At 38.6% G+C, this 24,213-nt stretch overlaps 1 protein-coding gene across 4 annotated transcripts in view; it reads right to left on the bottom strand.

The window, feature by feature from the left end:
* Window positions 1–24,213, bottom strand: part of LOC129750812 (mediator of RNA polymerase II transcription subunit 13) — a 98,319-nt gene that overhangs the window by 3,975 nt on the left and 70,131 nt on the right. For 3 of the 4 annotated variants that reach the window (XM_055745892.1, XM_055745891.1, XM_055745893.1), the window contains exons 4-10: window positions 7,536–7,620; window positions 7,388–7,471; window positions 6,511–7,019; window positions 5,850–6,450; window positions 4,975–5,343; window positions 4,074–4,260; window positions 60–3,987 (exon numbers count right to left, since the gene is read on the bottom strand). In XM_055745892.1, coding sequence (XP_055601867.1) covers window positions 60–3,987; window positions 4,074–4,260; window positions 4,975–5,343; window positions 5,850–6,450; window positions 6,511–7,019; window positions 7,388–7,471; window positions 7,536–7,620 — 5,763 coding nt within the window. The remainder of the gene's footprint in view (window positions 1–59; window positions 3,988–4,073; window positions 4,261–4,974; window positions 5,344–5,849; window positions 6,451–6,510; window positions 7,020–7,387; window positions 7,472–7,535; window positions 7,621–24,213) is intronic. The other variant, XM_055745894.1, reaches the window with a different exon arrangement.

The raw sequence follows: 24,213 nt of genomic DNA, 5'->3' as shown, positions 1-24,213 counted from the left end.
AAAGATTCATATACTTAGTTAAAACCAATCGATCAAATGTTGCTGAATGCTAAACTTACCGTTATCAGACTTTGGTGTACTGGGCGCTTTATCGCCGGGTTGCGAAGGATCTGGTGTACTCGGCGGTGGAAGCATTGGACTTTGGCCGGGTCCTTCACGATTCGGAGTGGAGCTAGCCGCCTGTGCCAGTGCCATAGCAGCCGCGTGAGCCGAAGCAGACATATTGTAATTCTCCGGTGGATCTAGCAGGCTTTTATCCGACGGTACTTTCGACAAATAGGGCGCCAATTGTTGTTGACATGTCTGAGCATACAAACGGAGAAGTTCACTTAAGCGGGTATCGCCTAAGCTACTAAACCATTCGTCCATGCTGGAATTTTGAGTTTCTTTTAACACACGATTTGAGCCAACCCGAAGCAATCCATCCCAACCCTTAATGGGGTTGTGTCGACCCAGTTTACACATTTCGTAGGTTGTGCTCAGCTCTTTGAAGTACGTTTTGACCCTAGATACAATGTAATCGTTGTCCGGAAGAAGCACAACATAAGCAATGTCACGAGCGTAGGAATACGGCTCTAGCATCAGCTTGTCCCAATACTGGATCGCATAAGGCGACAGAGAGAGCCAATCGCGTTCGTATCCCACGACCAAAGAAGGAACAGGTTGAGGTTCACACTGACCAGTACCTCGTCCAGCAAGACGATGGAACTGTCGCCACGTTAGGGGTCCTTGAATTGTGTACGGAGCATCCCACAAACGAGTTTGGGATTTCTTGTGGAATGCATCTTGTAGCAAGGGTTGCATCGATTTCATTATTCTGACAATATCGAGATTACTCTTTGGTCCACCTGCTCGCAAATAGGGCCATTTATGAACATTGATAACGCCCCCTACCAAGCCAGTGTATTTCACCAGTGCTGTTTCTTCGTTTTTATTCTCTGAGATTGCCTGCAATCTACTTTGTTCCAATGCTAAGCATATCACATCGTTGGCATCTGTATACTCCAGCATATGCACCATCGCATTGGATACACTTTTTGCCGTCATTGCACTTTGGAATCGAGCTACGGCTCGATGTATCGAATTACTCGAACTCTGTATAACCGCACAATGCTCCCGTAATAGATCCATGATCTTCAACGGTAGCGGTGAGATATCACAGTTAACACCACCGTTACTGCAGCTGTAATCTCCCTTGCCCAGTAGATACTCGAGAAGCGAACTCTTTTTATGCAATGAAGGATCCTCAGCCATTCCGGTGATTTCTTGTTCATCCTCGTAGAACAATCCGGCCCGGTGTGCCAATCGCCGATTTACGGAAGCACTGAATCCACATGTACACTTGACAGGATCTTCATCTAGATAACCATTCTGTAAACTGTTGGTATTTATAGACACTATGCCGTTGTTGTCGGCAGGAGATTCAGCCATCCCGAAGGCACCGTTATTGTTATGATTGTTCCCGTTGAATTGTGATTTAACCCCGTCCCGTTCGCTGTTGTTTCCACTAGACAAACCGTTCTTACTACTGCTACTGCTGCTGTTGAGCAGGAATTTAGTCCCCGGAAGGGGTAAGTACATCCCAGAGTCTGCTCCACGGATATTTCCTACACACTTTGGTCCTGCGTTACACACGCACAGCGTACAGCTGTTGAAATTATGGTCTCGGAAAATGTTGAGCGAAGTGTCGTAGAGCAAAACATTCACCAAGAGGGCACTGATTTCGATGAGCGATTCCTGTAATTGCTGGCTACCGTTGTTGTTGTTACCCAGCATCGGAGTTTGAGGTCCGTCCTCAATTCCAAACTGTTTGTTGTGATAGGAAGACGTTGTTGAAGTGGCCGGAGATGCCACAGCAACATCGTACGGTGGAGGAGGAAGAATCGGAGTGCGTCGAAAGACCATTGGATTAGGACTTCCACCGGGACCCATTCCTAACGGAGATGGATAAGGCAAAGGACAGGATCCTTGTGGTGTAGGTACGCGCATAGTACTTCCACCAGTTGCATTACCACCACCTGGAGTAGCTGGAGAAATCGGTGACATTCCTTGTCGCATAGGAATCGGGATTCCCATACCACCGCCACCACCACCACCTGGATGAAACATATTGCTATTCATCATCCCATTATTTAGCGGGGAAGGACTCAGCAAATTACCTCCGGCACTCATCATGCCTCCAGGTAATGAATTGACTGAAGGTGGTCTCGAAAGAGGTTGACAACCTTGAGATGGTGGATTTGAATACGGGTGACCAGCACCGTTAAGGTTATTAAATGAATTAGGCGTGCTGAGCGGTTGCGGTACGGTCATTGCTGATTCCTGTTTGATTGAATTTGTACTTGTAGTTCCACCGGCAGCTCCCGCATTGGGAGGAATATTTTCTAATTGAGCTTGCTGCTGCTGAGCTTCTTGTTGTTCTTGCAGCTCACGCAATTTCATAAACTTTTCCCGCTCTTGCTTTTCTTTGCGCAGTTGTGCCGTCGATTTGTATACACAATTGAGGGGCAACGCTATCGTTGGTTGCATCTGTTGACTGGGGAGTTGTTGCAGAGGAGCGTATTTGGTTGACCCGACATATTTACAAATAGTAGGAGGTAGATACACGTACGACCAGTCGTCGATAGGTTCTTCTAAAGGGCTTCCAAGAATCGGCACCGTAGTCGGCTCGACCATGGTGTCTATCATGATACCATCGGAAAGACAACCCCCTCCTCCCGGGCTAGAATTTGGATGGTGCTCTAAGCTAGGCGGTGTAGGAAACATTTTGGACAACTCTTTTGGACTCAGGATACCCATATTAATGTTATGGCCAGAACCGGACATCCTTTTGACATCTTCCATGCATCCTCCTCCGCTTTTATTTGAAACGGGACTCGTGTTAGGAGGCATGTCGTCGTTATAGTTGGTATCATCGAACAGCTGGTCCAGATCGTCTTCTCCCGGTTGCAGTCCCTGTGCTGTGAATAAACTTTCATCTTTTTCCTCCTTCTCTTTTTTAATCTCATGCACGCCTAACATTTGTCCGTCACCGTCCCTAGCATCACAGCCTATTTCGGTCTTAATCTGTCGCTCACTCAGCATAGTATTCACTACTGAATCCGTATTTAACTCATCGGGCAATGCCAAAGGGTCTTGTGGATCCTGTTTCAAACAACCACTATTCAATCCTCCTATCGAAACACCTTCATTTGATTCTCTTAATGACTGCATGTATCGCTCTGAGTGCTTTTGGTCGGCGTACAAATCCATATTTCGGACCTGCGAAGCTAACTTGGAATCCTCATTTGGCCGGTATCGCTTTACTGGATGGTACATCCAAGCATCCATCAAGCTATAATCATATAACATGTGCGAATTGCTTGGACTTTCCTCTCCATGCATCGTTTCGTAGTCCCTGGACGCCAAGGAAGGCCTTTTGAGATTCTGCAGCATTTGAACAATCGCATCCCTTTTGTTAATCGGTTGTTGGTTCACGATTGGGTTGAGACTGCTATAGATGCTGGGACTCCCTAGCATTGGACATTCTGATCCACCCATACCGATACCAAGTATTCCTTCTGATTTCATTTTGATACCCATCATTCCCTGTCCACCACTTGGAATATTCCCGGGACTACTGTTGGTTGTTCCGCCACCACTACTACTACTACTGCTGGTACAACTTAGATTGGTCTGCTGTTGTGATGTTTGCTGTAGTGATTGCTGCTGTTGCTGCTGCTGGGATTGCTGTAGCTGTTGCTGTTGCTGATGTAACTGTTGTTGCGGCATCGGCTGCTGGGATGACGGCGCTTCCACACTGAGAACTCCACCGGCCGAATGGGACGGTGTATGGTACGGTGAAGCTGTAATACTTTTGCTGTCATGCTGATCTGTCGGGGTCGGAGCCGGAGTATTTTTGTCCAAATGATCCAGACAGGATGGAGTACTCGGCTGGACGCTTCGTGGATTGTTAGACGGTGGTGGATGCGGTGACATTGTGAGCAGCTGAAAACGAGAAACATTTTTTAGAATACAAAAATAAGAACAATCTTTCAATAGAGGAAACTAGTTTTTTGTTATTCGATTCTTACCTGATCGCCCGATGGAACTGACGTTGGCTGCGATATGGACGAAGGTTGCATTGGTGACGGAGCGGCACTGGCGGGTGATCCTTCCGAAGGCAATGGGTGTGAATCCCCGATCGAAAGAGGGTTTCGCCCGTACGAAGGTGGGCCACCGTACGGGGTACTTCCGCCGACCCCGCAATTTTGGTTTGATCTAGAGTAAGGGAAATTGATGTGAACATTTTTACTAATTTGATCAATGACTCAAACATATCCGAAAAAACAACTGTGATTCCTTGCGGGAAACATATATTTTTTAACAATCAGTAAAATGAAAGTTGTTTAAATCATGCAACTAAGAATCAATGAAAATAACATATTCTAGAAAAGACTTTCACCATTTGTAGGAAGCAGAGCACAAAAATTTGGTACGTGAAGAGCTTTTCGAAAAACCAACAAAAATGTTTCAAATTTGTTTTTACCATGAAAAATAGGAAAAAGCACGCGTCATGCGAAGAATTCGATCAAAATAGGAACGTATAATTCGTTATGATTTAAAGATAAAGGATTTACCGCAACCGTAAAAAAAGAATACCCGTTTGTTAAAAAAAAGCATGTAAATAAACTGTTTGATAAAAATAGAAGGGAAAAAACTTCAAACATTTATCCACGAATATGAGATAACAACCTAAATGAGGGCAACAGATGAAGAAAGAGAAGTAGCGTTCTTTTTACAGTGAAACCATGAATGAAAAATGCTTGTGAAACCACATTGCATTTTGGATGAGCTTATTTAATTGTTGTTGTTGTTGTCGGGTAAAGAGAGGAGGATGTGATTGTATGTATTAAAAAGTACTCAATCTTTTTGGATAGGAGGTGTCGAGTGTTCGTGATCCTTTCGAAAGAGTCGTCAGTTCACAAAACGCACCTTTGAGCAGATTCGAGCAGACAGTCTCCCACCGAGCCCGGGCTGTTGTTTGCCAGTGCCTCGGCAGCTGTTGTTGAGGAAAAAGGTGAGTGCGTGGCCGTTCGGTTGGAATTCTGGCCGCCATTAGCACTGCCCTGATGGAACGGATGGTTTTGGTTCAACGGTCTTTTGTGGAATGGAATGCGGTGCTGGCGATGGTGTTTGCCGCCACTGCTGCTACTTCCGCCGCTACAGCAAGAAGAAGAAGGGGAGCAGGTTGACGATAACGACGAGCAACCACTGAGGGAAGTTCTCGCCGCAGAAAAGTGACTCGAGGATGACGGGTGATTCCGTGGACCGCCCCCCGTTCCGCTCAATTTTTTGATACACCTGAAAGAGCCACATAGCGCCCAGGCTCAATATTAATCTTTGCAATTTACAATGTACTAGAGATAGCTTATTGGCACTTAAAACACTAGCCTTATTGTTTAACACTTTCGGACGAATGGATGATTTCTATGGAATTATTGACTAAGTTTTAACAGAAATCTTATATACCTTTCAAAGGTCAAATCAGAAAAAAAAAATTGATTTCAGATTGCAATGAGGATGAGGCATTGATTTTTTCTGAACTTTAAGGTTTCACGAAAATAGAAAACGGTATCATGCTCTAAAATGCTATTCAACATACATTCACAATCAGTATCAATTGAAACAATAGGAAAACAAGACAATGATTAGCACAAACATATAAAAGATTCAACACTATCTAAGGATTTCAGCAAACACTAATAAATTCGTATAGGAACTTGAACAACCTGATATAAGTAATTCAGTCTTCCTAATCATACAACCTACTAAGGCTTTTTCTTTTGTACCAGAATTCGTATACTCACTTGATACATGAGCACGTCATCTTGACTAATGGATCGGAGATTTCCCACAGCGAGTTAGAATTCGCATCGATGTCAGCCGCAGATGAAGAGTCCTGGCCGGATGGGTCTTTTGGTTCAGATTTGATGGACACACCCCCGAGCTCGCTGCCACCGCTCGGCGATTGTGATGAAACGGGCGCTGGTGGTGGATTGGCATGCATAATACAATCTTGCCACACCCGTTCTGGAATCAGAACCGCCGCTGAACTGTTGGTGAGAGCCGACGACATGCTGGATTGATTTCCGAGATCGTTGGAAGGAGCTTCCGGCACAGTGAACGATTGATGTATTAGAGATTTTTGATCAGTCGATTCGGATGCTTTTCGATTATTGGTCCCAGCGGCTGCTGCCGCCTTAGTAGAAGCAGTGAGATCACTCAATACTGTGGACTCAGCCATCAGTTGAGATTTGAGCGTGCCTGTTGCTGCGTGCTGTTTGGCCTGGTTGGTGGATGCACCTGCTTGCTGATGGCATGATAGATTGACACTGTCACCGTTCAACGTCCACTCGTCGATGTCCGTTACTAGCACATATTTGGAAGGGTAGCGCATTTTGATACCACCTGCAAGTGAAAGGTATGAAAACTATGTTCAAATCACGAAAGTAAGCTGGTATGACTTACCTGTCAACACTTCGACGATGGGTGGCACAACGTCCAGAGAACCTTCGGAGAGTTGGTGGATGTTTTTGTTCGAGATCGGATAGAACGCACTCCAATCGTCCAGCACCTTCTGTGTCTGGGGATCGCTGAATTTATAGCTCTGTCCGGTTAGCGTGGCAGCCAAACCAAATGGGGCCAGGATAACGGACCGGGGTTTAATCGTGTCGGTACTCGAGTCACCGCATTTCCTGCCACTATTGCCATTGCTACTGCAGTTGTTGTTGTTGTTATTGTTGCTGTTACTGTTAGTACTATTGGTATCATTTTTAGTATTCGTGTTGCTACTGCTGTGGGTGGGATTACTGCTATTGTTGCTATTATTGCTGCCGCTGTTTTGTAACTGAGCAGCTTCTTCGAGATGTTTGACCATAAGAGGTCGTACCGGAGGATGTTCGCGGATATCCATGGAGGCGCACACGGTACTGTCTCCGTGTACGAAGAACGAGAACGAAAACGACGAATGGTGTGAGCTGGAAGTACAAACAGAAGAGTTGAGGTTAGTGTGGTGTAAGAAATTAAAAGATTATTGATACTGAGTGGATTGGAAATGATAAAAATTGTCGATGGGGGAACGAAGATTCTTCTACCGGTGCTTAACAAAAAATCCCAGAATTCCATCGGCCGTAGCTTGCTCTTGGAAGTGGTTTGTGGATCCCACGGGTGTGTCCGTGGTCATGAAGCTTGGACGCACGACCACACCGCAATTTCTAACAGTGGGATAACACTTCCATTTAATAATCGAGGACATCAATCTTTGGTGTTATTCAAACATTGAAGACGATTTTTTTAAATTTAGCCCAACAGAGTATGTTAGAACTTAAGACAAAAAAAACCTCACCTTTTTCCAAATAGTCGATCGTTGTTGGAACTGGGTTGTACGAACCATTTCCCCAACCGGACGACATCCCGTGCTAGGAGGCATCTGTAGAAGGAACAATGTTATTAAGGGTATTCTTAATAGCAGAGGAAAAATCTGAACACTTTACCGTTCGATGACATTGTGCAATGCCTTGAAAAGAAGTGACCGGCACTCGTACGAAAGACCTCCTTCCCAGGAACCTTTGTCGACTTCTGTAAAAAAAAATAACAAGAAAAAAGCATTCATTAGTTGAAAGTTGAAGAGATTGAAAATAGAAAAAAAAAATCCAAAAATTATTTGGGGAATATATTTATTGGGGGGAGGTCTAGAATTCCGTTGATTATTTCATTTTCAACCTAATCGTTTATAAGAAAAAGCACAGCATTCAGTTGTTTGGTTGTCTCCAATATGGACAACTTAAATGTAACACTCGGGAGGAAGGTGAATTTGATAATAATGGTGGTGATTATGATGATGGAGAAAGGCATGTTTCGTTCGATTCGAAGCACTTTCGGCATTGACACGTGTCTGACCCAGAGTAGCGAACATGTGTTAGTATGGAATTATAGGAGAACATTGAAAAATTGAAAGGTCCTTATCAGCAAACCAAGGTTTTGAGAATAAGCGACAGAAGGAGCATCAACAAAAAGTGAATAACATTGAACAGGTGCTAGGAGGCCATTCGTGTGGTGCGGTGATCGATTATCGATTATCAGGTGCAACATTGTCCAACCTCTACTTTTTTTTCTATCAACACAAGCCTTTAGCATCGATTCGCAGAATATTCAGAAGCGTCTGAATCGCAACAGAAAGAAGCTAACGGGGGAGCTGTTCTATGTGAAATTATGATGACGACGATGGGTAGGATGATGATGATGATGATGATGATGATGATGTTTATGCTTAGTGACGATACCGATGGGAATGGGCGTGGTTACGAAAACAACCACCGAGCCTATGCACTACAACACGCAGCAGCCTTCACTCACAAGAAGAAGCCCCATCTCGCTGTGGAGCAGAAAGGTTTGTGAAATACGTTCCTTGTATCGTCGTCATTACATTTGGCAGGGAGCTCGCTAGCTTCTGCTGAGCGTTTGTGTTTCGTTGCTTGCCGTCCGGCTTGTGCCAGACCTCCCACAAGCTGGGCGAAGTCGAGCCGTAAATGTCGACCCCTTATGGAGTGGGAAGAGCCCTATCAATGCGAACAAACGCAAACGACATTGCTCCACTTTCAACCCTGATGGGCAATAAGGTGGATAAGAGTCCGGGAAAAAATTAGCAAGTTAAAAATCGTTGCAAATAAGAGAAAGTTGTAAAAAGAAAAAAAAAACTCAAAATGATAACTTTTAGCTATACTGTTACCTGTTACTATGCTGGAACGATAACCAACCAATTATTTGGATAGAATTTTAAATTCAAACGACTTGTTAACCTGTGAGTTAAATGCTTCTATAGTTGTTAAAATCTCGATGATCAAATAAATATAAAAAAACACTTGTTAACCACTTTGCAGAGGTATTAGATTCACGCAAGAACTACATCATTGTCTATGATGAAAAATCTGGGATCATTCAACAATATCATACGATAACAGTTTCAACTCTGATGAAACATTAAAATATAACTAATTTTAATGTGTCAATAATTGGGTGCCTGATAACAATCAGCAAATTGTAATAGAAGCAAATATATTTATAGTTAAAAGCAGAAAATCAAGCAGACATTTGTAGTTAAATCTATTATATTTATAGTTAGATATTTTGTTCATTCAACTGTCATGTGATGTTGTTTCTGCAATACAAAATTGATTACTATTATGAACGTAGTAGAACTATGAGAAAAATGGGAGATTGAGGAATCGAAAGACTGAAAGAACATAGAGATTAAAAAAATTTAGAGGTTGAAAAATTGAAAATTTCAAAAATTGAGCGGATGAAAGATTGTAAAACCGAAGATTGAAAAATTGGAGGTTTGAGTACTACCATATCTCATGCTTTATAGGAATATAAAGTATGGTCAAATCAACCACCACAGTGCTCTGCATGGTTTAACACAGGGCCAGGGGTGAGCAACCTTTTGAGCTAACGAGCAAATTTGAGTTCCAAATTTTGGTCGGCGGGTCGCATTTGAAACAACACTGCAAATATTCAAGAGTTCATAAGAACATAAGACCATTTATTTTTATAACTATGTTTAAAAAAAAGCTAAAATAAAAAAAATCCATTTTACATCATTTAACAAGCAATATCAGCCGAAAATGATTAGATAGATCACTAAATAAAAGTCAGTTTTTGTTATCATTTTAAAATAATTAGTATTTTTCTCAAAATTGGATTTTCTTCCATACCATCGGCTTTTTAAACATAGATTTGATTAATTTTCTCAAAAACGGATATTTTCCAAGGTTATTTTTTTCTTTCGAAAATGCTGTCTTTTCAAAGTTGGACGTTGATGCGATGTATAAAAAATAAAAATTGCGATCTTGGCCCTGATTATTTTTTCCCGAGCAGACTATTATAGCAAATTTTGCTATCACGCCTTAAGAGCCCATTTTGCTTGACATAAGGATGTACACAGCAATGATGAGAGCAGAAATTTCCATACTTAGTTAGCAAAGTGAAGCCAAATTTTGCTTTTTTTTTTGAGAGCCTAATGACACCTCGGTTTTCAAACGTTTTGAGGCCACAATGATGCCAATATAAGGCATCAAACAACTTTGCATTAGATCAAAATAAGGTATCACTATGCTTTCAAAATATACGAAAAAACAAGGTGTCGTCATTTGGGTGCCAAAGAAAGCAAAATTTTGCATCACTAAGCAAACCATGCATGGTCTTTTTGCTCTCATTTTTGCTGTGTACCATCTTATTTGCAACAAAATGAGAGCAAATTTGGTTTTAAGGCGTGCTAGCAATATTTGCTATAATGTTGCGGCTTTAATGGCAAAACAAATGTTTTAACTAAACCAGAGTTCGTCTTATTAACTTCTTTTATTATTATGATGAAGAAACTTTAACATTTTTCATTCATCCCTAACCAGAGTAAGTGCAAGTTCCAACTACCTTTAACTATTTTCTTTTTGTCTCGGGATTTCGGTTTCGGTTTTTGCAAGCTGCGCTATTGTGTTCGTACTGCCCTCTAAACGCAGGGCTGGTAGCGGTTTGACAATGAAATAGTAGGGACTTTAGTGACCAAAATTTGAAAAAAAGTGACCAAATAGTGACTTTGAGGACCGAAAAAAGTGACCAAATAGTGACTATGTAGAACGAAAAAATAACTTTGAAGTACAAAAAATGTGACCAGTCAGGCCCGTGCGATGGACCCTTCCGGGGGGGTTTTCAAAATTCAAATTTAGATAAAATTAATAACAATACCAAAAATAAACAATTGAAAAGGAAAAGGTTTTCTTACACCGTTTGTCACTCATGTTCAACACACAAACTAAAAAAAGACTGATAAACAAAATTTTGGAAACATATTACAACGAATGTTTCAAATTTTCGATAAGTCAAGAAAGTAAGAAATAAATTATTTTCTAAAGAATTTCTTAGCAAATTTAAAATTAAAAAAATCTGAATTCTAAAATAAATGTCCAATCTTGTACAAAACTTACCATGAATTGATGTTAGGAAAATGATAATAATTGTTAATTTTTATTCATCTAAATTTGGAATTCTTTTCCTCATTTTCAACTGGAAGTTTAGTGAGAAATTCCGCTGTAATTTTTTAATTTGAACAAAAAATATTTAATCACGATTTAAAATGTGAATTACCGATTACTGAATAAGAAATAAATTTTGAACAGAATTTATTCAATGTTCGATGGTTTAATTTAATTTGATAAAAAGAAGAATATATTTATTATTATTTTAAAAGTGCCAGTTATATAAGCCAGACATAAAACCTTTAATAAAGTAAAATTCTCCAGTTATCAAAATTTCATTTTTGAAGCTTAAATAATAACTTCATGTTCCACTACACTGACACAGAAATGTTAGATGAGTATTTACGTGAATGATAAAAACTGATGAAAAATTAAAAATAATGAGTACAAAACTTTTGTTATTAATATTGAAAGCACAAATTAAGTACAAATTTAGTTAACATTGCGTATTAAAATTTATTTTTAAAGTTGCTACTTAAAACAATTTTTCAAACTTTTAAGATTAATTTAAAAATCATGATCGATCCAAAAAACATGATTTCATATAAAAAATATTAATAAAAAGTTTTTAAATTTTCAATCGCATGTTTTAAGGCTTTAAATTACAAGCTCTGAGTATTTTGTCTCTTTTGATTAAAATATTGGGTCCTGAAAGAACAGAAGGTTGAAATTATGTTTTATTATTAAAAATTGGGAGTTAAAGGCTTATGGTTGAAGAACACGAACATTCAGAATTTAAAAACAAGGAAATAATATTTAAAAATATGTCTTAAAAATTTAAAAAGTTTGATTAAAAAAAATTCGGCAAGTTTAGAAAATTGAAAAAAAACTGTATAATAAAATTCGGTAAATTTATTTGAAGATTGAAAAAACAATTTGGAAATAAAAAAGATTAGTTTTTAAAAACATTTCATGATGAGTTTTTCCTATAAACATGTTTCACTATAACCATTTTGGGGCTTATTTTTTTTAAATTATTGATTTGGTAAATAGTGTCCTAAACCAGAAATTTTGTCAAATTCGGCCGAAAACATTTAGTTTTGGTGATAAAGAGTTTATTACTAGTAAAATCAATCATTGATAGATAACTGATTATGGAAAAATGTCATTACAAGTATTTTTGACATCACAGCAGAAAGAGTAAAAAAACCTGATTCTATTTAAAGCTCATCAATTGATTCAATGATTTTGATTTGAGTTTTTGTAAAATAAAAAGTGCAGAAACTTCTTTAAAGATTTTTAATTATTTTCATAAGTCATTTCAATAACAAAAGCTGATAGAAATATTGCATACATATTTAGATTCGGAGAACCCAAATTAGTTGAAATTACTGTTTAAATTCATAGCACCTAAGAAAAATGTAAATTTTGTGGCCTTGTGTAAATTTTTAAACCCTTTTTTTTAAGCATTTAGAAGAACAAAAGACACGAAATATATTTGAGTATGAAATTGTTTTTTTAAAGAATATTTTATATCAACATAACATTTGTTATAACATAAAAGATTTTTAAAAAAATGGTTCGTTTCAATCTCAAACTTAGTTACACTTCTTAATAAAAACCCATTCTAAAGACGAGATAGGGTTTTTGTATATCAAGTTTTGAGTTCCAATACAAAAGGTTGATTGAATTAAAAAATAAAATCTACAATCAAAGTTAGTTTCAATTCATGAACGTCAAATAATGTCGTAGATCGAAATGTCTGCCAAGGGTGATTCATGCCGAAATTCCGCCGGAGGCGAAAAAAAAATTCTAACTGACTGATCAAGTAATTTACCGTTACTACCGTCAATATTAACACGTGCAATCCAAATTACTCTTTCATTGATTTATTTTCGGTGAAAAAAGTGACTTTTGGTGATAAAAGTGACCATTTTTCGGAAAATAGTGACTTCAGTGACCAAATGATGAAAAAAGTGACTTTTTAGTGGCTGACCCAAAAAAAGTGACCAAGTCACTAAAAAGTGACTCGCTACCAGCCCTGTAAACGTGATTAAACTATATACTTATCATGAGCATGCGAACACCAGTAATGTTACTGCATACCTGGAGGCGTTTTCTAAACTAAACAAGTAGGAACTGAAGACCTAACTTTGAAACTATCATTTCAGCCTAAGGTAAACTTAGCTTAGCTTGTTTGACTACTCATATCCATCACTTGACATCATTTGACTACTCATATCAATCATTGAACTCAAAATGCTTAATTAACAGTTTTTTTTAAATCGATTTTAGAGGAATTAAGTATCTTTTACAGTAGATTTCAAACTATACATTTCGAATTCCATGATCGCTGGCGTGGCTAAGCAGAACAAGTTCCACGTCGCCAATGGTTGCTACTCCGTGATTAATCGAGGCCATCAATTTTGCACAAAGTCCAAAAGAATGGTGCTTGGGATTAGCAGCCATTCTCATTGAACAAAACTGATGCTCTTCCTTTTTATATGATTTATCTGATTAATAACGGCGCCGGCCACGTCCTAGTTGTCAATGGGGAAAAGGGAAGGATTGTTAGTTAGACACTCTTGAAGTTTAAGTTCAACTAGCAACTTCTCACTCCTGCATACACCGTAATTTTTTTTTTTGAAAAATCCATTTCAGCCTAAGGTAAACTTAATCATTAAACGGTGAAAGAAATATTTTTTGTCATGGAATTCGTAATAAGATGAAGAGCAAAAGCAGCCGATATCCGAGAAAAACTACAATTTCACAGAATATTGAACAAATTTTGTCAAAGAACCTTGATTACAGTTTACATTCTTGATTGGTTAATTGTTTCTAAAAATTCGAAAAGATTTTCTAAGCTAAATTTTCACACTACGAGGAAGTGCAAAGGATTAAGAATTCGAAATTAAAAAAAATGTTGGCTCACAACTCTGAATATCCGGAAGAGAAATCATGAACCTGAGGATAAATTGACAACGATTAGATTGGATTGGGAAATGCAAAATTCAAGACTTAAAAACTGCAGAATGAACTGCAAAATCTAGAGATTTTAGAAGCGATTGAAAACATAAGCAGAAGAAAATATATTTAGTTTTATAGAATGTATAAATAAAGTTGAAAATGTGGTCAGCTCAAAATGATGAAATATCAAGAGTCTTTGTATTTTGTTATGTAGAAAAAAACATTATGATATGATTTGTATCGCTGATCGAGAATCTTTTAAATTTGTTATTTTCAATGTGAAAAGATTCAATTTTTCGTAACAAACATTTTTCTTAAGGATTTTTTTTTTCAGAATTTAAGTGTCACGAAATTAGCGGCTTTTATCTAATTTGAGTCGAAAAAATTATATTTTTCAACAAAATATCTATTCATACAGCTTCATCGTTGACGGAAGTGGAAAAATTATTATTATCTGCGGCATGTGCTCATTAGCAGTTTTTAGTTTTTTTATTTGCTTTTGCTTTTTTTTCAATGTCTTCAAGGCTTTGAGAAACATTAGGAAAAATATACTCTTAATTAACTTTTGACTGGTATTTTATGATATTATGATACTGGTATTATGATTACATCTTTAGTAGAAAAATTGGAGAAATTAATTCAAAGAAAAGTCAGACAATCATATTTACCGTTGAAGTACATATTTGTACTAACATTTCCATAAATGATTTCTTCGTGTATGCATTCTGGATGACGATAAAATAGTTTGCAACATCGCAGCTGTGACTTTCTGGTAACAATTTATCGAAATCTTAATGTGAGTCATCAACTCGGTTATCAAAATTTTTAACGCTTTAACTTCGAAGGCGAAAAAAGAATGAAAACTACACTCGAAAAACTCTTTACACGCAAAATAATTTAGAAATTAAATACACGGGATTTTTCACATAAACTAAGCCTTTGCTACATTACATCGATTGGAAGTGATACTTTACTTCCATATCTATAGCTGACACATGAATTTCACGTAAAGTCTAGGTGAATGGGTCTTTTATTTACAATTTTCTCATGCGTGTAGTGCTATATTCCTATTGGAAAGCGAAATTGTTATTATGTTGTTGGAAATGAAGTTAGCTGATTTTTTGTTCGGTGCGACAGCTCAAAAGCGGAGCCCAAGCACGACAAATACAAGTCCGAGCCTTGGGAGCAAGTGTATATTTTATTCCCTGTCGAAATCAAATTAAATTTTAGCTGTGGTTTGTGTTGTTTCCAGCTTTGGAGAAAGCTTCTAGAAACCCACGAAGAAGACAGGGATCGACCGTGAGTAGAAGCCTTAGGCCCTTATTGGCATCGAGTCAAGCGGCCCCGGATGGAAATTTGATAAAAAGTGGCAAAAGGGAGCGAGTTTTCTACTGATTATGAGCTATGTTTTTTCACATAGATTTTACGTGATCGATTCGTTCAAACTTACGTGAAAATCACATGAAATGCGCCAAACCCATCTTTAATTGGTGGTTCATTGGATTTCCACTTACATCGAACGTGTTTTTGTTTCGACAGCAAACGACTATGTCAATATTAAGTAATTTTTAAAAAACTTCTAAGTGCTTCACACAAATCATACAAAAATTCACGTAATAAGCGCCTACGTGAAAATCCTGGTGAATTTAACGTCTCTTTTTCGACTGAGTGTATATTTCTAAAGCAAAGATAATAAATACCAAGAGGCAACAAAGTCTCAAGATTCCCTTCGAATATATCGGAAAGCAAGCTTTGCTCCATCAACTGACCTATTTTTTTATTTTTGGTAATGGTAGTTATTATCATACAATTTATTATTGCATTCTATACTTTTTCATAACTTGAATTGTAAAATATGAATACATATTAAAGTAAACAATATAAAATGCAAGTAAAAAAATCTAAAATTTGTGTATAGCTTGGCTGAAAGGATTCGGCTAGATTCGTATACCCAGGTCTATAGGAAGATTGTAGTCTTACGTCAAGCCTGCCGAATCCATGGGTTTATATGAAAACTTCATTCAAGTAGCGAACTAAAAACAAACAACAGTCCAAAACGTCGTTAACGATATTGGATTCAAGTCACCGCGCCGCGCCACTGTCGTCTTTCTTTTGTACCTCAACATCGTAGCCTCGTTCCGTTATAGGGGGCTGCTTTCTAATCGTATTTGTATTTTTCGCATGTTCGCTTCGCGTCGCCCCTTGCTGGCAGATAATAATAATACATTTTCATTACGCTCAATTAAATGTTAATAAAATTTTTACACACAAGTAATTGGGCGCTTGGGAATGTTTTTTTTTCTCTCGCTTCTCTTCGACTCGCTTGAGTTGCTCTCTTCGTGAGAACCTGATGCGATTTGATTGGAGGATTGAAAAGGGGAAAGAAAAGAGAAGTTCAACCAGTGTAGCCGAACTCACTCACACCAAGTTCGACGCTGATGTTTGGATTGAAACCTTACCTATACATTCTCACCAAAACGTCAAAATTCTTCAGAAATTTTCGACCGTATTGAAAACATTGGCTTACTAGTATTGGTAGGAGAGCGTTTTTTTTTTCATTTCATTGGTTGTTACTCATACTAGCCATTTTTTTTTTTTGCTTTTCCGAGTGAGAAATGGCACACTAACACCACCTGGCGGCAGCAACGTGATTTGCGGTGTTGGTGTTTTTTTTTTAGTTCTCTCTCTTGTGCTAAGGTTTATCGCGGCGTTAAAGGCTGTTTGGGAGCCCCAATCAAACGCGTGCATGGCAAGATTTTTATACGTAAGGCCCCCCTCTATGTACCTTCATATAATTGATAGTCGGTCGGATCGGAACCAACCAGGTGAGTGAACCACAAAAATTGTGAAAGGGGAAAAGACTCGCGAGGAATTTTAACTACTGTGTCACAGCGAGTGATTATGCACACTCTAGAAAAATTATCATCAAACATATGAACATGGTTACTTCAACTATATACATTGTTTGGCTACTGAATCGAAAGACAAATGAATTGAAATGTACTGAAATCAAAATTGAAAAATAAATAAGTTGATCGAAGTGCAAATCCAATAGGAAAAATCGTTTTGCATTTTTTTTTCCACTATCGTAACAGCTATTACCGGCAATAAACCGTATCCTGGTGTAGGTAAACAACAAACACCATCGCAAGAGGCTGAGAGCAACAGACACATGTGCCGCCTGCCTGCTTGGTTTGGAAAAAGGCCTTGTGCAATGCTGTGTGTGCCCCTGGCTGCTGGAATATTCACAACTTGGCATCATGTTTAACAACACAATACTATCCCCCCTACCTTTGACGAGGGGGCTTCTTTACTCACTCACTTCGATAGAAGTTATAAGAAAATGACGGCACCAAGGGCAGATCGTCGCATCTCTAAACGTTTACACACCTTATATTTATGATCCCATAGGTAAAAATGTAAAAAAAAATCTCCACAGAAATGTTTAAGCTTGTTAACGTCGAAACGAGGAATATGTGTCATACACATTTAACCATATTTATTGTTAAGTCAACTATATTTGTTGTAGGAGAGTAATCAATAAAATAACAAAAAAGGACAAATTAACTGGTGCTAGAACTTTTCAAGGTTTCTGCCTTGACGTATTTTCCCCTATGGCTTAATGTCTGTCGACGAGAGCAGTGAGCGGAATATTCCTGCCCACCCGAAACACACATAGAAAAAAGGGAAATTAAATTATCGAATTTTGGAAACGGGAAGACGACAGGAATCTAATCTCCGCATTTGTCGTCGTCGTCGTCGTCGTCATATCGTATCGTCGTCGGTGTACCTCTTTCTGAGTTCGCTCGTCGCTTGCTCACGTTTCTGCGGGTGGTCATGGTGATGATGCTGATGATAATGATAATGTCGTGTGTTCGAATTTGGTAGTCGTTAGCGGTGATGTGACGTCATGAAACGTCCGGGTGCAGCTGTATTGGTGAGCGAGCGGTGGAAAAATACAATTTCCTCTTCCACCATCGTCGTTTGCTTACAGGCCGGCAGGAGGAAGCATGGGAAATTCCTATACTGCACGGTGCGGCGCGTCGGGAACTCTGGGAAATGAGAGGAGGATAGACCTCCATCAACCACTCACTCACTCACTACGAAAATATCAGAGAGAGGAAATATAAAGGAAACAAAACAACCACCGACGACGAGACGACGGCTGCCTTTGGGCAGTGATACACCATACTTTAATATTTTTGTTTATCACACAAAAATCAAACAAAACATTGTGGAACGCGCGTTTCGTTGAGTCTAGCTTGCACGTTGGAAGAACAATGAAGTCTTGTCGAATGGATCGATCTCATATGTAAAAAACCTACAATGATTTGTTTTCTTTAACCGTGTTTTTTACGAGTAAATCGAATAGTTCTATTTCAATTGTAAACGCAAAAAACGGTAAAATTACCAACAGTGCATTGAATATCAAAGGTTTGTTCGGTAAAAGTAATAGGATGTTAGTTTAGAATAAACGTCAAATCTATCGATCGGTTACTGATGGTTCGGTAAAATTTGAAGGCATTCCGCTAAAAACTATCGAATGAACGGTGAAATTTTCAAATAGTTCGGTTGATATTACCGAATATAAGTTTGTTTTGTACATTTTGATACTGTCCCTTATAGCTTACCTTAGCTTGATTAACTACTCACATTCACCTACAACCGTAAAACCCGAATTGCATGGTTGTAGAAAATGTATGCATTACTTGTTCCAAAATCAAATTATGATAACAATCACATCGAGTTCCACGATCGCTGGCGTGGCTCAGTAGAATAAGTTCCACATCACCAATAATGGTTACTAGTGATTGATCGGGGCCATCTATTTCAAACAAATGGTGCTTGGGATTAGCAGTTTATTCACGCTGAACAAAACTGATGCTCTCTCTTTTAACGTCAATAACGGCGCCGGCCACGTCCTAGTAGTTAATGGATATTTAGATTGAGAAAAAGAGAAAGGGATGAAAGATCTATTTTTTGCTTTAAGGCCGAAGTTGCCTCTGCATCCTAGCTCTACCAATATAATTTTGGTTGGGAAACCGGTTTAAGGGATTGATTGGGAGACACTTTTGACGATTGTTAATGGTACGCTTTCAAAATTATTTTCCTAACTCCTATTAGTTCCTATTGAAAGCTTTAGTTCATTGAGAGGATACTATCCCACTGTAACATATAGATAAATAACTCAAATATTTAAGATGTAAATTATGTTTCTGTTACTGAATCTTTTGAGTAATAAAATAATACACCCAGGGTTTTTTCACACGATTTTTCTATAAGTTTTTTTAAACGGTTTTTCGCAATAAACACAGTATCTGAGAGAAAACATTCATTTTTTAATAGAAAACACTTGAAAATGTTTAAAGTTGGGAGAAGCTTAGTTGTGAGGCTTGCGATGCTGTGTGGTGGCGGCTTATAGAATACTACCACTGGGATACTGGTCCACGTCGTAAAAGGCGACTTATCCAGTACTTCCCATATGCGTTAGTCATTCTTCAAATGCGACTATCACATTGGGAGGGGGGAACCTTGGCTTGGTTTCAAGCCAAGTTTCTTCAGGGAGGATCCACCAATTGTGCTTATTGCTATTAATGCGCATGCACGAGTTGTATTCTCCTAAATTTTGTAAACACCCGCTTCAAGGTAGTTCTGTGCCTGCGGGCCCCAAAGTGGGGGTAGGAGGGTGTATAATAATCCTATCTTAAGCAGAACGTTGTTAAGGTCTGCACTATAGCCAGGCACTGGTGCAAAGGGCCGTATTTTTCCTGGCAACTCGTGGGATTCAGATTATACACACGATTTTAAAATTTTCATCCTGTATGGGATACCCAGCTTCATGCGTCGATATGAAGGTGCAGAGGTTCTTGTGTGTGATGGAAATATGTGTGGAATTCTTTGATAGAAATGCTTTCTATTAAGGTTGCACAAATAAATCTGCAGCACAAAAGAACCGCTACACTGAACTTATGTCGTTTAATCCTTAATGGAACTGCATCAATCGCCTTGGTCCAAGAACCCTATTTCCGAAATGGAACTTTTTACTTAGGGAATTTGCTCAAACCAAACTTTACTGTGTTCAGTGTAATTGGAATGACTAATGCCCGAATAATGCCTCGTGCATGTATATTGATAAACAATTCTTTAAATGCATTTTGTATGGGGTAGCTCAGATATCAATCTGAGAGGCTTAAATTTAATGGAATATTTAAGCAGCACTGATTTAGAAATTCTAAATGTAGGAAATAAACCAACTTTTGTTAGGTGTGACAGAGAAGAGGTGATTGACATCACACTTTGTTCTAGAACAATTTCTCAGGAAATTTCAAATTGGCATGTGCCCAACGAAGAATCGATGTCTGACCACAGGTTTATCTATTTTGAACACTCAGGTGAGTTTTTAGAAACAATTACATTCAGAAACCCAAGAACAACTAATTGGGACCTATATTTGGAGCACCTTGCTACTAAATTTCATGGATATACACCTAAAATTACTGCTCCTCTCGAGTTGGATGAAGTGGTTGCAAAAACCACCGAAATTATTTTGAATTCTTATGAAGAAGCGTGTCCCTTACGAACGTTGAAATTCAACAAAAACAGTACACCATGGTGGAACTCAAATCTCAGTAAATTACGAAAAAACTGCAGACGCTCTTGGAACCGAAGGCGCACGGAAGGTTTTGATGCTTTCAAGTTGGCTCGCAGAGCTTACCGGAAAGCAACAAGAGCTGCCGAACGCTCAAGTTGGCAGAGCTACTGCACAAACATTTCAAGCTTGCACGAAGCTAGTAGATTAAATAAAGTCTTAGCCAAATCAAAAGATTATCAGGTTTCATACCTTAAAACCCCTAGTGGTGATTATACATCAAACGACGAAGAAACATTAAGTTGTCTATTCAATACTCACTTTCCAGGATGTGTTGATCAAGATTCATCGATAGAGCCTGAGTTCTTTTCTGGAAATCTAGATTCCTTGCATTTTGCTCGGAAAATAGTTACTACAGAATCGATCAAATGGGCAATCGATGGTTTTGCTCAATACAAATCTCCTGGAAGTGACGGTTTATTTCCAGTTTTGCTTCAAAAAGGTTTCGATCATTTTAAACACATATTAAGAAAAATAATGATAAGCAGTTTTGCTCATGGATATATTCCTAAACTTTGGCGGCAGATAGCCGTGAAATTCATCCCTAAAGGGGGACGATCATCATACGACGAAGCCAAAAGCTTTCTTCCTATTAGTCTAAGTTCATTTCTATTAAAAGCACTTGAACGTTTAATTGATCATCATATCAGGCAAGAATGCCTTGTCCAACATCCGCTTAATGCGACACAACATGCATACCAAACAGGAAAATCAACATTAACTCTTCTGCACAACGTAGTACATAATATTGAAAATAGTTTTTCACAGAAAGAATCATGTCTAGAAGCATTCCTAGACATAGAAGGAGCATTTGATAATGTCTCGTTTACATCAATAATGGATGCGGCACTACTTCATGGAGTGCCTAGTGTTATAACTAACTGGATTAGCGCAATGCTAAGTAACAGGAATCTTCATTCGTCTTTAAGACAGGCTTCAATAACAAAAGTTAGCACACGTGGTTGCCCACAGGGAGGTGTACTATCACCCCTTTTGTGGAACCTAGTTGCAGACGGCTTGTTGAGAAATCTCAATGACCGTGGAATACCAACCTATGGATTCGCAGATGATTATCTTCTGCTGGTAAGAGGTTTGTGCATAAGCACATTATTTGATATAATGCAACAAGCTTTGCGCTCTGTTGAACGATGGTGTTCTCATGTAGAACTGTCAGTTAATCCTCTAAAAACTAATATTGTATTATTTACTAAAAAACGTATCACCCGCGGGGTGCGCCCTCTGCTGTTTTATGGTTCCGAAATCACCGTGTCTGATCAAGTTAAATATTTGGGTGTCATTCTTGACTCCAAATTAAACTGGTCTGATCACATCGAATTCAGAATCAAAAAAGCATGCATGGCCTTCGGACAATGCCGACGTGCAATCGAAAAAAACTGGGGACTCAAACCCAAACATATTCACTGGATTTACTCCACAATAGTAAGACCAATTCTGGCCTATGGGTGTCTAGTGTGGTGGCAGAAAGGAGAAGTTGCAACAGTTCGGACTAAACTAAATCACCTTCAAAGAACGTGTCTTTTGGGGATGTCCGGATCGTTCACTACAACTCCTACTGCAGCACTAGAGGCTCTGTTTTCTATCAAACCTCTACACTTGTTCCTAAAACAGGAAGCCTTCTCATGTGCTTTTCGTCTACAGGCAGTTATATCGAAAGATCATCGAGTCATACAAATGTGTGGCCTGAATTAGTTAGATTAAACAAGTTTAATCTAGCGCCAAACGATTTAACACTCTCGAGTAGTTTTCCCTACATGGGGTTTAAAGTCAAATTTCTTCCTCCTCAAGAATGATTATCAGGTTTCGTAGAGGACCAAATGTCCTCTCATATTGTATTCTATACTGACGGTTCATTATCAAACGGCCGTGCAGGTGCAGGAATTTACTGTCACGAGTTGAACATAGAATATGCTCAACCTCTAGGAAAATATTGTACAGTCTTTCAGGCTGAGCTATATGCTATTATGTATGGAGTGCAAATTGCACTTCAAAAGAAGATTATGTTCAGAACAATTTATTTCTGTTCAGATAGCCAAGCAGCTATCAAATCACTCAGTGCTTCCAGTTCTAGATCAAAACTGGTAATCGCATGCCGGAAAGCAATCGAAGAACTTGCTGAAGGCAATGGATTAAACCTTCTATGGGTACCCGGACATAAGGGAATTTTTGGAAACGAATGCGCCGACGAACTCGCTAGAGCTGGGTCGGAAAAGGAATTTTACGGACCAGAGCCGGCTGTCCCAATATCACCATCTTGGTTCAGAAACCAAATTCAAACTTGGTCCTCTAACCAGCATAAACGATACTGGGAAGAGTTGGACACTTGTCGTTAAACTAAATTATTTTTAGAAAAACCATCTCCAATCATATCGAGTTACTTATTAACTTTAAATAAATCTCATTGCAGCATCTTGATCAGAGCACTCTCCGGTCATTGTAAACTCAACTATCACATGCACAACATTCAGCGTGCTGAATCTCCAGTATGTGGTAGTTGTGAATCAGATGTGGAAGATCCCTTCCATCTTATATGTAACTGTCCCTCATTTGCCAGACTACGTTTTCGTACTCTGGAATCTTACGCTTTAAGCGAATCTGAGTTTAAGAAATTAAACTTAAAAAACATTCTATCATTCCTTACCGAATGTAGAAAAGAGCTTTAATGCTAATAATCCCTAGTGGAAAGGCTTTATGCCATCTTAAATAGATTGAATTTATTTCTTCCTTTTATAGGTTTTTCAGGTTTCTCAGGTAAATGATGAAATCTTGGATAAAAAAAAGGCTAGGCACAATTTTCCCGTATGTTTGGATAACGTGCCGCTATTAAGCCTACCCCCATTCTGATACCTGACCTGAGGCTTGAAAGCTGATACCTGAAATTGGCAACCTGATACATGAGATCTGAGACATGAGAAACGAGATTTGAGACCTTAGATTCAAGCACTAAGACGTGAGATCGGAGACATAAAACATGAGTGACATGGAGTGAGACGTGAAAAGCGAAACGTGAGACGTAACAGAGAGAGGAGTGGAAAATGAGATGTGAGAAGAGAAAAGTAAGAAGTGAGACATAAGTAATGTGAAACAGATGTGAGAAGTGAACCATGAGACGTGATAACTAAGAAGTAATACGAATGACGTGAAAAGTGGAAATTGCGTCGTGAGAAGAGACAGGTCATACATAAAAAATCAAAAGTGAGTCGTGAGATGTTAAAAAAGATACTTCTCACTTCTAACTTCTCACTTATCACCTCTTACTTTTCTCTTCTGATGTGTTATTTCACATTTCTCACGTTTACGTCCTTCATCTAATTGTCACGTGCTCTCGCTTCTCACATCTAGCTTCTGACGTCTCACCTTCCATTCTCTCTTCTCACATATCATGTATTATATCACACTTCTCATGTCTCCCGTCTCACTTCTTAAGTTTCATGTCTTTTGTCTTGTCACATGTTTAATATATTTATAATATTTAAACTATAAGGTTTGTTTGAGAAAATTAAATATTTTGTACTGAAAAATCAACCTCATTTTTGTTTTTTTTCTGTGGAATCAAGCCTGCTAATG

This window comes from Uranotaenia lowii, chromosome 3 (assembly GCF_029784155.1).
Source record: "Uranotaenia lowii strain MFRU-FL chromosome 3, ASM2978415v1, whole genome shotgun sequence".
Lineage (NCBI taxonomy): Eukaryota > Metazoa > Arthropoda > Insecta > Diptera > Culicidae > Uranotaenia > Uranotaenia lowii.
Note: the sequence above shows the minus strand (reverse complement) of the source record. Positions and strands in the feature narration are given on the sequence as shown.